Raw genomic sequence first — 13,780 nt, forward strand, 5'->3', positions numbered from 1 at the left:
GTTCAAAGCACAAAATAAATAAAAACACAACATTCTGCAACATTTCGAACTCTCTTGGTACGTTTTAGAATGTTTCTAAAGTCACATATTTTCGAATGTTTTCGTTCGAAATGTAGCAAAACATCAGTTCCTACTCTTCCCACCTCTGTTTTTGAGCTTTGTTTACAAAAACACTCCTTCGCGGTGACAAATTTTATTGGTAGAGTTTTTGCTGCAGTCAAAAGCTACGGTCCTTTGGCTTGAAGCCGAGGATTTTTATTCCCCCACGAATCTCTGGGGGAATAAATGTAAAAAGTTACAGACGATACGGTGTCGAGGAAAAAGCCGTGGTCGTCTGGTACAGGCTACACTTCTCTTGTCGTCTCCCCTCTCTCACCAAAACTCCATCGCAGCGGTCGATTTGAAAAATGGCAAAAGACATAATGACAACAGATCCTCTACGGCAATGAATTTTGAAATAGACGATATCGGCTTTCCGAATTCTCCCCGAATGATTACCAATGATGCATTACACGGAAAGTCAATATCGTCCGTGATTTTTTTTGCGCAATGCATCATGGGTAATCATTCGGGGAGAATTTGGAAAGCCGACATCGTCTATTAGCCGTAGATACTGGGTCTGTGTACAGACAAAGATCTAGGGGACCCGAAGAAAAGAGCCATCATGCTTAGCTCCCAGTTACTAACCGACTGGGGAATTTCAACTCTTGTATAAGGTTCCGAGAGGAGTTCCTGATCACGTCAAAATAAGTCTAAGTCACCCTTTGAGGCCTCTTCAAAATATTTCAAGTGGAATGCTCATCGCTTGAGTTTCCCGGCCACAAGAGTAGAATAAATAGAAAGAAAAGAGTCTATAACTTTACCTTCAACGTTGATTTCGTACCAACCTTCTCCAGATTTCAAATAACTTCTGTCATAAACTTCTTGGCATGATTTTAAATTGAAACACCATTTCATACTGCCGTCTGCAAGGGGGTATTCCCCTTTCTTTCTTGCCCCAGCCCACTCCCACCATGGTAGACAACCGGTAAGGCCTTTATACATCTTAGAGTAATATTGCACTCTCGGGATCAGCTCCAATTTCTCGCCTTCCGCTTTTAAGACTTGATAATTTTTACTGTAAAAACGGCATTCGTAGATATCACGACTCGGCTGCCATATTTGATCGTACGATTTACACGACTTGTTAGCTCTACACATTTCCTGACAACATGTATCGTAATCCACTTCTAAATGATAGTCGGCCTCCCATGATGTTGGGCGGCCGAGCAGTGCGATTATTGAATAATGCGTGGCTTCAATTATGAACAGATGAAGCGCCAAAGTGTACGAAAATAAGATTAAAATGAATAAGTTCATTTCTCCTGATATGATTTTAGTTTCCCGACTTTGTTTAAAGACAAATTCTTGCGACAAAAAAATATTTTTAATTTGTTCAATTTTTTTCAAATTAAAAAAAGATGACAGAGGGGCTTCCAGTAATTAATTTTACCATCCCCTAAGGGGAATTGGCCTAAAAATTGTTAGGAAAAAAAACTAACAAATTTAGGATATTCATTGCGCTGCTAGGTAAAGAAAAAAAATCAAGAAATTATATTGCAAGCATCTCTCCAGTTGTTCCTGTCCATAGCGAGATTATACCAGTTGTCTTTATCAATATTAGCCTTTTTAAGAGCTTTAAACAAAGAGCGACCGTAAGTCATTTCGGGAGAACCCCGCGGTCGTTTTTCACTGACCCACGACGAAATCATTTTCCTTGGTAGACGATTCATATCCATGCGTACAACATGGCCAGCCCATCTTAACTGCCTTTTAACAATATAAGAATCGATACATTTGACATCAAGACGATTAAACAAATTCTCATTCGAAATATGCTTTTCAAAAACATCAATCATATTTACTCCACACATAGCTCTTACACATCTATTGTGAAAGGAGCGCAACCATCGATATAACTCCTCTGTCAGACACCAAGATTCTGATCCATAAAGTAGGATCGACAATATAAGGGATTCATAAACCTTCCCTTTCACTTTCAAATTTAATTTTACATTTCCGAAGATACATTTCTTCAACGAACCAAACATATTTCCCGCTTTTTTAACTCGAAGTAGCACATCTTCTCGATCGGAACAATCGCCAGTGATAACAGATCCAAGATAGGTAAATCTATCTACGACAGGGAAGAATTTTTCATCATTGAGATTTACGTCATCACGGTCACATTCAATCGGTTGTGCATTGCGGCGTGAAACAAATAATACTTCGGTTTTTGAAGCTTTGTCATGAAGGGCACGAATTCCAGCATGTATCTCCATGCCGAATCTGTCGAAATGAGTATTTATAACAGGGGCATCAGTTGTTAAACTTTCTCTTGAATCGAATAGGGCGGCTGTATCATCAGCGTATTCTGAATCTCCTAGTTCGAAGTCATCACCTTTTGTGTATGGTCTCCTGCCAGTTAGTACGAAATCCTTTTTGGTACGAAAGATGCATTGTGGGTGGTTGCGAGTTTGCCTCCATGTAATCATAATAGCAGCAATGTACATCGAAAAGAGTATTGGGCCGAGTACATCACCTTGTTTCACTCCGATTTTACAATCAAGGATGTGTGATATGGAATCGACAGTAAATTTCACTTGAATGGTGTGATGAAGTGCTTTGATAACACTTAGTAATTTTGGCGGTACGCCGAATCGTTCGAGAACTAGCCAGAGAAGATCACGCGGAACACGATCAAAGGCTTTTACTAGGTCTAGAAATAAAACCCACGTTTGCTGGTTGTGTTCGCGTCTCTTTTTCAATGCAAGTTTAACAGTAAAAATAGCGTCTGTGCATCCTCTTCCTGGGCGAAATCCGCACTGTGTTTCATGGTCCAGGCTTTCGGATATCGGCGTAAGTCTCTGATGAACAATTTTGGCTACGATTTTATAGGCTATTTCCAGTAACATGATACCACGGTAGTTACCAGGTAAACTCAGATCACCTTTTTTGGGTAAAACTTTTAGTAATCCGACATTCCATTGGTCTGGTGGTTTCTCAGTGTTCCAAAATTCTAATACAACTTGTTTCAGAATAGTAAAGGTCTCTGGGAGTGCAATTAAAGATTTGAACATTAGAGGAGTTAAACCGGATTCTCCTGGGGCGTTATTCTTAAGTGATTGTGTTGCTTTAGTAATCTCATCATCTGTAGGATCATGATCGACACCTTCAAACACTGGTTGTCGTTCGAGCAGTTCAATGACAGTTGTATCGTAGATTGGTTCACGTTCATACAATTTTTGAAAGTGGTCTCGAAACACCTCAGCGTTTTTCTTCGGCGTTGACACATTTCGATCCATCTGACTTTTTCATCATCATTTTTTCGGATGAAACTTTTGGTTTATTTAGTCCTTTTCTAAGTAACTTTACTTTATCCCAGTAAACTTTCGACCCTGACCCAGGATTGTTTATATCTTTACATATGTCAAGTATCCATTTGTTTTTAGATCGAGCAATTTCTCCTTTCAATTGTTTTCTGGCCTTTTTCAAGCGGTCATTAGAATGCCTCGTGGGTTTTCGGATTTTAAGAGATACAGCAGTGTTTCTCTCTTTAATTAACTGATTTAGTCGAGTTTGATTGGAAGCGAACCATCCAGGTTGTGGTCGAATGGTTTTAGGAAGTGTGGTAAGAGCAGCAAGCTCCATAGATCGTTCAAGTTTAGAATAGCTATCGGTATCGTCTGACTCCAGATACAAGTTGTTGACTCGTTCACAGTACATGTTCTTAATTCGAGGTTTAAGCAGAAGTTTTTGATCGAGACGTGCCACTCTTTGGCGTCGAGTGAAACGTTTAGAGAAATTCAAGTGTATACGCAATTTGACAAAAACAGCACGGTGGTCACTATCAATGAGGGGTGTCGTAACTCCAGCATCGGTACATCGGTTGAAAAAACTTTTACTGGTGATGAAGTGATCAATTTGATGTGGGCAGTTTGGAACGGGGGTGTGTCCACGTTACGTAATCGTTTTTCTGGAAATACGTCGTGAGAGCCACTAGACTGTTGGTTTCGAGGTAGGTTGAAAATCGAATACCAGCGTTGTTTCTGTGTTTAAGTCCAAATTTTCCGATAGAGTTCAATTCAGACTGATGTATTTCGTTACGTTGGGAGATGCCCATACTTGAATTTGAGTCACAACCGATGACTAAAACGTCGTCTCGATGTTTTTTTTTGCTTATACAAGAGTCTAACTTTATCAAAAAGTCTTCCCATACATTATCATCAGCTACCCCGACAGGAGCATAAGCTGATATCAGGAAAATGCTGTTAACTTTAGTTTTTAAACGAATAGCAATGATTCGGGCACCAAATTCGTTGTAGATTACAGAGCCTGCGGCTTTCCAGGCTGTTAATGCGTCCGGATTTAAAGCGATCCCAACACCTTGCTCACCACGGCGACTTCGATGTTGGTGTTTTTCAAGTCCGTTAAAGAGAAAACGAATACCTTTGTGATCGATGTTTTCTATACTACTTCTCCAGGTCTCCTGTAAACACACTGCGAAGTATCCTCTTTGAGCGATTGAAGTGGAAAGTTCGTTGATTTTATCGTTTGACTTAAGTCCTCTCACGTTCTGTGATGCAATATGGATGTTATTTTTTCTCGCTTTCTTCATTAAAATTTGATGGTTCGCGACACCTTCAAATTTGTAGCTGATATGACCAAACCCAGATGAAACGTGGCAGAAACGAGAGCAGCGTGACAATCATTCCTGGCGAACGCAACGTCGTGTAGGGGTGGACAGCTTGACAGAGGTTCAATTCATCATGGTCCTTGTCTTTCTGTTATGTTATTCCTGAAAGACAAAGGACTTGCTCCCTCTTGCTGGGACACCCGGCTTTTCAGCACAGGCGCCCCAGACCGATGTGAAGATTTCGTCCCCGTAGACTTATTCACTAATTCTTAATGGAGTGAATTTTTTTATAATATGTCAACATATGTCAACATTGTTTTTAGAATACTCTGTTTGATTTCTATGATGGCTCCCTAGAGTAGCAACCCGAGAATAAACTATAAAAACAAGTCCCCAAGATAGGTGCTAATTCTGTCGATACGAAAGTTTTTGTCGTAAATCTTATAAAAATAGTCCCCGCCGAGAAAACCTCGAATTTCATGGGCCAAATGTCCAAACAATCTTTTTCTTTCCCTTAGACAAGATTTTCTTCATTTAATTTGCTCTGTTTGACTTTTCCGAAAGCATGCCGGGAACATGACAGACCTTTGCATTATGGATGAAATGTTTTCAGTATTTTGGATGTTATTAGTACTAGTAATAACATGGTTTAGAGGGTGATTTGGGATTAATTACCCCGAGGTTCATTGAAAACATTTCAAAATAGCCCGAACGTAGTGAGGGCTATTTTGAAGTGTTTTCAATGAAACGAGGGGTTATTAATCTAAAGTCACCCGAGAATACCATGTTATTCCACTTTAATTATATTGTCAAAAAAAGAATTGAAGAACACTCAATCGCTATTCTTTTCGAAACTTATAAAAACATTCGAAACTATAAAAAAACATTCGACTGACACTCTTATTTTGATTGGCTTAAAAATTTTGTACGATATTTTGCTAACCAATCAAAATACCGTACGATACTTTTCTTTCAACCAATAGAAATTCTTGTTTACATCAGGGCGATTACAAAAAAGCGGGGTTATTACGGATTTATCGCCCCGCTCGTCCTTTACAAATCTAAGCTAAATGTAATCAACCATATAATTAGGCTTGTAAAAACAAATCATTCAACTGAAGTTCGGTACAGAGGTTCCTTATTCTTGTGTGCTTAATTGTAGGGGGAGTGGAATAAGCAGGGGGTGGGTACAATAAAAATCAACAAAATGGGGGGATCATAATTAAGTGCTATTGACCTGATATTACTAAATTAAGGTTTCTGGCCAATTGGGGGTTTCATTATAAAGTGATATGAGGGTGAATTTTTTTAAAAAAGTTTGCAAAATGACCCCCTCCTACAATTAAGCTCACAAGAGTATGGGTCCAAGAACCTCCGAAAAAATCCGCAGTCGATGAGAAAACTTTTGGGCATTTTATGACGTCAATTTTCATTACAAAACCCTGCAAATAAGACTTTTCATAAATAGATTTTAAACTGTCGAACGATCATGAAAAGTAGATAACGAAAATGGTATCACTTTAAAAATTACGCCAATTAGACGATTAAAGTAAATTTGCCCTGTTAGGGTCAAATGAGCCTTTTCAGAATGAGTATTACGTCACTGAGGCCGTAAGGGTTTAAACTCTGTAAGATCAAAAATTCTTTGAGAAAGGTTGTATTCAATGAAGAGTGGACAATATTTTTAGATTTTCATCATGTTGATTATTTCAAAAATTTCATATAAAGAAAATAAAAACTAAAATAGATGCCTGTAAGAAATTTATTTTTCAACTATCTTCATTTCCGTAGTTTAAATTTGAGCCGGTCAGCCAAAGACAGCGGACTAGCGGTCGATTCAGGTTCAATATCTTCTGTATCCTCATATAACACTGTTTCCTGCTGTGAATTCAGAAAGGAAGGTTTATTTTCACAAACATCTGGACAGTCATCTTTAAAATCAGTCATTTCCGAGAGATTCAACTTTCGCCGTAATGCTTTCTCGTAGTCAATGACGTCATTTTCTTACCCTTACCCTGACAACGTTGTATTTCCTTGTTGCTTAGCAACGGAGTTGATAAAACATCTTCGACTAAAATAGAGTCACCCAGGTGCGAAAAATTTGTGATTTCTTTAAGACATGATTTCGGTTAAGTCCTGGCAACGAACATCTTCGACTAAAATAGAGTCACCCAGGTGTAACCCCAAAACAAGGACAGACTAAATGACAAAATTGAGCTTCAGTGTTGATCTGTTTTTTTTTAATTTTTTTATAACGATAAATAATGATATTTCCAAGGGTAGAACCAAAGAAACAGGTTTAACCCTATTCGGCCTAGGGGGGGGGCTGTTTCTGTTAGGAGGTCAAATTATTGGTAATGGCTCCTGAAATAATAGAGCTTTTGACACGAAATTTTCATTAATATAAATTCCTAACTTTTATTCAGCTTCAAAATTAAAAAAAAATTTGACACCTAAAAATTTCCCCATTTTGAGCATGATGACATTTCTGACAGTAAGGTTTCACAAAAATTGACACTTTTGCAATACAAATTCATTTTTAATGTCAAATATATCGTTTAAACCGTAATTTATTGAATATTTAGGATGAAATAAGCATTTGAACTCAGGCAACTTTTTTCTAAAGCCTTAGTTAGAATACAATGGCTATTTATAAGAATAAAGGTAATTTTCGGTTTTTACTCACTTTGGGCATGATGAGCGACGTCATCAAAAAAACTTTTTGTCAAAAGTTACCTTATGTGACAAGGATCTTATGTGCCAAATTTCATCCAAAAAGACCCACTATATCAAAAGTTAAGGGGTGATACAGGAAAAGCCCCCCCCCCTAGTTCTGAACCGTCCCTAAAAGCCTAGGTTGAATAGGGTTAAAAGCTCTCTCTTAAAAAATCTATCTTTAGAAGCTTTCTGATGAGGCACCAATTTTTTTCTTCCTTTACAAGTTTTTCTAGCCATGGAATCTGTTGGCAAACGAAAAGCTTCTTCTCTGCAAAACTTTCTGCCTTTTTCCTCCAGTCAAATAACGTAAGAAAAATGTGAACAATAAGTTCAAAAGAAACATTAAGTGGTGGGTAGAGGATGCAGTTGCCAGGGAGAAGAAGGATGAGTTGGTATTTTCTTCTCCAAAAACGTGGCAAAATTAAATGCCGAAATGTGCAAAGTATCTGAAAGAACAGCTCATCGTTTTTCATCGAATTATGCAGAACGTGACGATGAACCGTCCATGTCGGGCCAAAAACCAACCCAAATTGATGATTTTGATAAAGCGGTGATTTTGACAATTATTCTAGGATTTTACAAAAAGCTTTTTCCAGAAATATCAACAATCGAAAAGACATATAAGGCAGTACGCATTTGCATATAGGCAGTAATTTGTTATTCAATTGGCCGTCGTGTTCTCCAAAACAACTATAGCCATATCTTCGGATTGGATGAAAATTTTTCAAAATTGAAGTTTCCCGCATGTGAAACTCATGTCCATATAGTATAAATAGACAAGAAGTTAAATTTTTTCTTTTTCGTTTTTCTTCTTCATTTTCGATATTTCATCAATTTTTTTACCAAAACAATATCACATTCCCGATAATTCCAACGACCACACAATCGCTACTTAATTCGAATTCTATCAAAAGTTATTGAGGTTTGAGTTTTTTTCGAAATCTTGTCCTAGGCAAAATAACAGTGCAAAGCCAGTTTGGTGCAGCTATAGTTTCCGGATGTTATTCCAAAAAATATGCATTCACTTTCGTTTTCTAAAAAACAACTTGATGAAAAGAACAACTTTGATTTCGATCCGAAAATACCGCCTCAAAAATTGAGCACCCAATAGCAATAAAAGGAAACTGACAATAATAAAATATATTTCCTGGTGAGGAGGAAATATTGAAAAGCATGTAACAGATGCACGAATCCTATGATATAGGCAAGTTGACTTATTTTTAAACCTGAAGATGGATTTAAAAAAACGAAAAATAATGTTCAAATAAAACAAATCCTGGTCCAGTTTCTATGGCGATGAGGTGAGAGAAGTGGCCAAAACATAGTGACTAAGGAGGTGGCAACAATGGTTTGCACGTTTGCACTGACGTGATAAGATTTCGATTTTGATCCTCTAATAAGCCTTTAGATGATTCCATTTATTGAAGTTATTGAAAGTATGAAAAAGTGTTAAAAGTGTTACTTTAAAAGTAACGTTTTATTTATAAAAAATGAAGGAACATATTCTTTAATGTAGTTTTGAGGAGTATAGTGAAAAAAAGTGGAGGGTATGGTGGACTTTCCCACATTTTTACTTTATTACACCACTCATAAGACATATTAGTATCATGTTGGTTATAGAATGAAATTATATCTCTATACAGGCTTCTGTTTAATCTTCTCAAAAGCGACGTCATCTTGAGCCTCTTTCTCATCCTGATTCTTTGAGTCATGTTTTAATCTCCGATGCGGAGGTGGTCGAGGTCTAACAGGCACACTAATCGGTAGAGTTAGCTTCCCATCAGGATTATCGATCATTTTGTAAAAGACATCGGTGAAATCGTGCATCCATATTGTGTTGTTTAAAGCGTAATCGATACAAAGTTGTCTACCGGCACTCTTGATGTCGCAACAGGGAAGGTCTAAAGAAAAGATTGCCACAGATTATTACTTAAAATTCAAATTGTAAAGTACCAACACGTGAATAGCGCAACGATCTCGATTTAAAGCCGGTCTCCACTTGCGCGCGCTGCGATTGCATGTTTTTGTGCAAAGCTACCGCGCTATTGGTCGAAAGAAAAATGAAGCAATTACATTGGCGCAATCTGACGTAACGGTTGAAAAAAGTTGAAATGTACTCAACTTTTATTTTCGAGTGCGCGCTACATTTTTATAACGTAATATTTTTTCCAAGCAAAAAGGATTGAAGCCAAAAAGTGTGATTGCAGCGCGCGCAAGCGGAGATCGTCCTTTTGTAGCGAGCTATTAAACTCTGATGACAGGAGTGGTTCTTTGACACTGAATGTTAAGTTCAGCTTTCATCTAAATTTTATGCTCTTTTAAATGGCAACTATGAAAGCTTCAGAAAACCTCTTCCTTCTGGTAAGAATATTTCTTAGCAGGTGACTTCTAATGGGAAGATAAAGAATCTATTCAGCGGCCAAACGTCAGAAAGAGTTTAGGTTTTCAGTGTTTTTATCATAAAAATTTTCAATTTTAAAATTTTGAATACATATTTACCCTACATTTCAAATATTTTGATGGTTTTGGAAGCCCTATTTTAGCAGGGATAAACGCCGCGGTGAACTTTTCCTTACCTTTTCATTTTCTTTTCCTAGTAGCTCCAGCATTTAAGTTATGGAAAGAAACAAATAATGGAAATTCTGAAATATTTTTTAAAAACGTAACACACCTCCTGCAGGCGGCGGATCTACGATGGAACACATGATACATTCTTTTCCAGGTTTGAAAGCTCCATTCTCATCGAGATGAAAATTGAACGCCAATGCTGCATCAGAATGGATCAGTATATTGTCTGGTTGGGCGTTCAAAGAGGCGTTGACGCTATTACCAACGCCCATACTTGGTCCCTCCCTTTGCCATTGGTGGCGTTTGTTGTTGGTTGGCATCACCTTGGAAACGAAATGGTGGATGTTTCAGTGTTTTTTTGTTTATAGACTTTGTGAAAGTTTATAATCCATTCCTTCCTTTAAAAGGTTGATTTCTCAATGTGGTAAAGTGATGCCACAAGATTTCTGACTGTATCTTACGAATAGCAGATTATACTAATCATATTGAGAAACTAACTTAAAATTGCTGCACGGTGTTCATATGGCTTATCTATTTCGCTGGATTACTAATCACATATAAACCCATGGAATAAACATTGGAATATAGTTAGCAAACTTCTCACCTTCAGAAACCAATGAACGGCAACAATCTCTAGATAGTAACGGCTATCTAAAATATTCGCCCCATTCTTCTGAACAACTTCTGCTATCCATGGTCCTTCGAAGCCTGAATTTTTCGTCCTTAATCTTCCCAATGAATGTGCACCCATGAGAGCGACAGTTTCTCTTAAGTTCAAACCGAATGTTTTATTAAAGAAATTGACAAGCTCGTGCACGTTCTGCATATTTGGTCCTGGGAAAGTCTCTGCATTGTCATCTTCTTGTCCGCTTCGACTGCAATCGCGTCGTCCAACCTTATTATATAAAAATATTATGAAATAAATCTCAAAGTCTGAATTAATGATTAATGTCTGAATTAGAAGTTTTAATCCTATCTGGATACAAATTCTATCGTTTTAAACCGGTTGGTTGAATTTTTTATAATTAACTGGTTAGTGAGAATTGTACTCAGCAATATAGCCCGTGGTCAAGAAAGAAACCAGGATAGCAAGTCCTATCTATAAGGCTAAGCTAGAGGTTAGTACTAGTAATAACATGGTTTAGAGGGTGATTTGGGATTAATAACCCCGAGGTTCATTGATAACATTTCAAAATAGCCCAAACGTAGTGAGGGCTATTTTGAAGTGTTTTCAATGAAACGAGGGGTTATTATTAATCCAAAATCACCCGAGAATACCATGTTATTCCGCGCTAATTATATGGTCAAACAAAGAATTGAAGAACACTCAATCGCTATTCTTTTCGAAACCCAGCTGGCACACAACGTTGTTTTAACGTTCACCTAACGTTATACGGACGTTGTGAACGTTAGATAAACGTCAAAACAACGTCGTGTGCCAACTGGGAACTTATAAAAACATTCGAAACTATAAAAAAACATTCGACTGACACTCTTATTTTGATTGGCTTAAAAATTTCGTACGATATTTTGTTAACCAATCAAAATATCGTACGAAACTTTTCTTTCAACCAATAGAAATTTTTGTTTACATCAGGGCGATTTACAAAAAAGCGGGGCTATTACGGATTTATCGCCCGCTCGTCCTTTACAAATCTAAGCTAAATGTAATCAACCATATAATTAGTCTTCGTATCGCCCACAAACTTGCATCTTTTACACTATAAATTTAAATATAATAACTTCTAAAAATTTTCATCTTTACCTTGAACCTGTTCATTTTGAAAACAGCATCTGGTCCACTGGTGGAGGCGTAGTTTGCAGCCACAATGGCGGCGAAAGCATACAAATCCGCCCTGGTGATTCGATTGGAAAATTTGGTGAATAAATTGTTCAATACTTTCGTGTACACTGCCAACCCCTTTTGAATAAAATGAAAAATTTGACTTTCAAAGAGATATGTCATGGTAATTAAAAAGACTATGATAATATTGGGAATTGTTAACCGGTTACTTTTTCGAAGCGGGCTACATGACTTTTTGTGCAATGCAATTGGTTCTTTTCGCATGACGACGGGCCTACATTGTCCAGAGTTGCCCGTCGTTAGGAAAATTCATTGTGACGTCACTTTTTCAAAGGAAAATTCGTTGACATCATTTCTCTCATTTTTTATTTCTGACGTCAGAAATTATAATAATTTGTTTCGCTTTATTTCGCTATTTTTCCTGGATAAAGCGCTAAAAATCAATCGAAGCTGAAGGAAACGGTTAACAAATACAATAATGACCGGTTTTTTTCGGGCTGTACTAAAAATATTGCCCTCGGTCAACGCAACAAGGTGTTACTTGACCTCGGGCAATATTTCTCAGTAAAGCCCTCACTAACCGGTCATTATTGTATTAATAGTTGATTGAGACGCATTGGATGAATAAGATCAAATGGTGGCAAATTCTGGGTGCTGGTATTTTCGAGCCAGTTTTAATGTAAGGTAAGGCTAGTGAAAGAATAGCCCAAAACCACACAATCACGTCTAATTTTTTCACACATCACGCCAAAATTTTGATCGCGCCATTTCGTCAAAAAGAAATCTTCACTCCCTATACCTTGTTGTCATGATTATGGTGATCAATGCAACCATCGCATCGCCCTCTGCCAACACAATCATGGAAAGCTAATCTCACGAAGCCTCCGATCCTTTCTGGGTCTTCTTTCAAGAGTTTCCTTATCTCACCATCGAGTTGTGATAAAGTTTCTTTGGTTGCTCGTGGAGGCTTTTGAAGCCACCAGGCTGATGTTAATGTAATGAGAAGTAATAAGACAATTACTTTTCTAAACATGCTGAGTTTATAATTTACTTAAATTCTAAAGGAATAAAATTATTTCAATGCATTAAAAGTGCATCTTTACAAGTTCAGCCTACACTGGAGTAGAGAAGGCATTTGAAAGTATACCTAAATGATCTTAGCTTGATGTCTTCTAAATTACAAATCCTTGTTGGACTTGCAGTGAAGCAATCTTGTAACCACACCACCTAAGGAAGAGAGTTGTCAATTTCTTTCGTTCTGGCAAGAGTGGAGATTTAAACAATTTGAGACAGGGGTGAAATGCCAAATTCAAATTCTCATCGGAACAGGTTTTTGTTTATTTCTCTTTCAATGCTATTATCAAATACATCCACAAAGCCTCAAAATTAACCCCCTGCTCAGTTCTCTTTCCTTCCCCATCATTGTTCTGCAATACAATTGATTCCAGGTCAACTCTACTTCCCTTTTTATACCAGATCTTTGACAGAACACCTTCACATTGATGACGTAATCCTACCAAGAAAGGGCTTGATTTGCAGAAATAAGATTCTGAAGTGCGACTGAGGAGTGGTCTATGTCTGGTTAGTGGAAACAGTGGGAGTTAAGTCATTTTGAAAATTTACACTAACTATCTCGATAACTCCGAATATTTCTACTGATTGAGCACTTAGCCTACACATTGCTGTGATGTTACAATAATTGTTTATTTTTGTTTGTATAAGCTCTTAGTTTACCGCATTCAATCAAAACATTTGAGGGTTTAGATTTTTGCTTTTATAATCCAGCTATGCTTGTTGTTTTTCCAACATAAATTATTTCATCATAAACTCACACACTTCATTCCCAAAAAGTAAGTTTTGAATCACATCAATTCCTCCTTCAAATGAACCAAAATCTTAATTCAACTTTTTTCACTCGCATACGGATAAAATATTCGGTAGGACTATCATGTTAGAGCATGTCCAAACAATGAACAGAGATTCCATTTACGAAACTTTTGACATCTTGTGGACTG

The 13,780-nt window shown here is 37.4% G+C and overlaps 1 protein-coding gene across 1 annotated transcript; it reads right to left on the reverse strand.

Moving 5' to 3' along the window:
* Positions 1-8,983: 8,983 nt before the first annotated feature.
* Positions 8,984-12,825, reverse strand: LOC136800738 (putative ascorbate peroxidase). The gene is made up of 5 exons (XM_067057395.1): positions 12,565-12,825; positions 11,727-11,882; positions 10,566-10,856; positions 10,065-10,284; positions 8,984-9,294 (listed from the first exon to the last, which is right to left on the reverse strand). The coding sequence occupies exons 1-5, from the start codon at positions 12,796-12,798 to the stop codon at positions 9,029-9,031; spliced, it is 1,167 nt and encodes a 388-aa protein (XP_066913496.1). The 5' UTR covers positions 12,799-12,825; the 3' UTR covers positions 8,984-9,028.
* Positions 12,826-13,780: the final 955 nt, after the last annotated feature.

The sequence above is a fragment of the Clytia hemisphaerica genome, unplaced genomic scaffold (genome assembly GCF_902728285.1).
Source record: "Clytia hemisphaerica strain Z4C2 unplaced genomic scaffold, Clytia hemisphaerica genome assembly, whole genome shotgun sequence".
Taxonomy (NCBI): Eukaryota; Metazoa; Cnidaria; class Hydrozoa; order Leptothecata; family Clytiidae; genus Clytia; species Clytia hemisphaerica.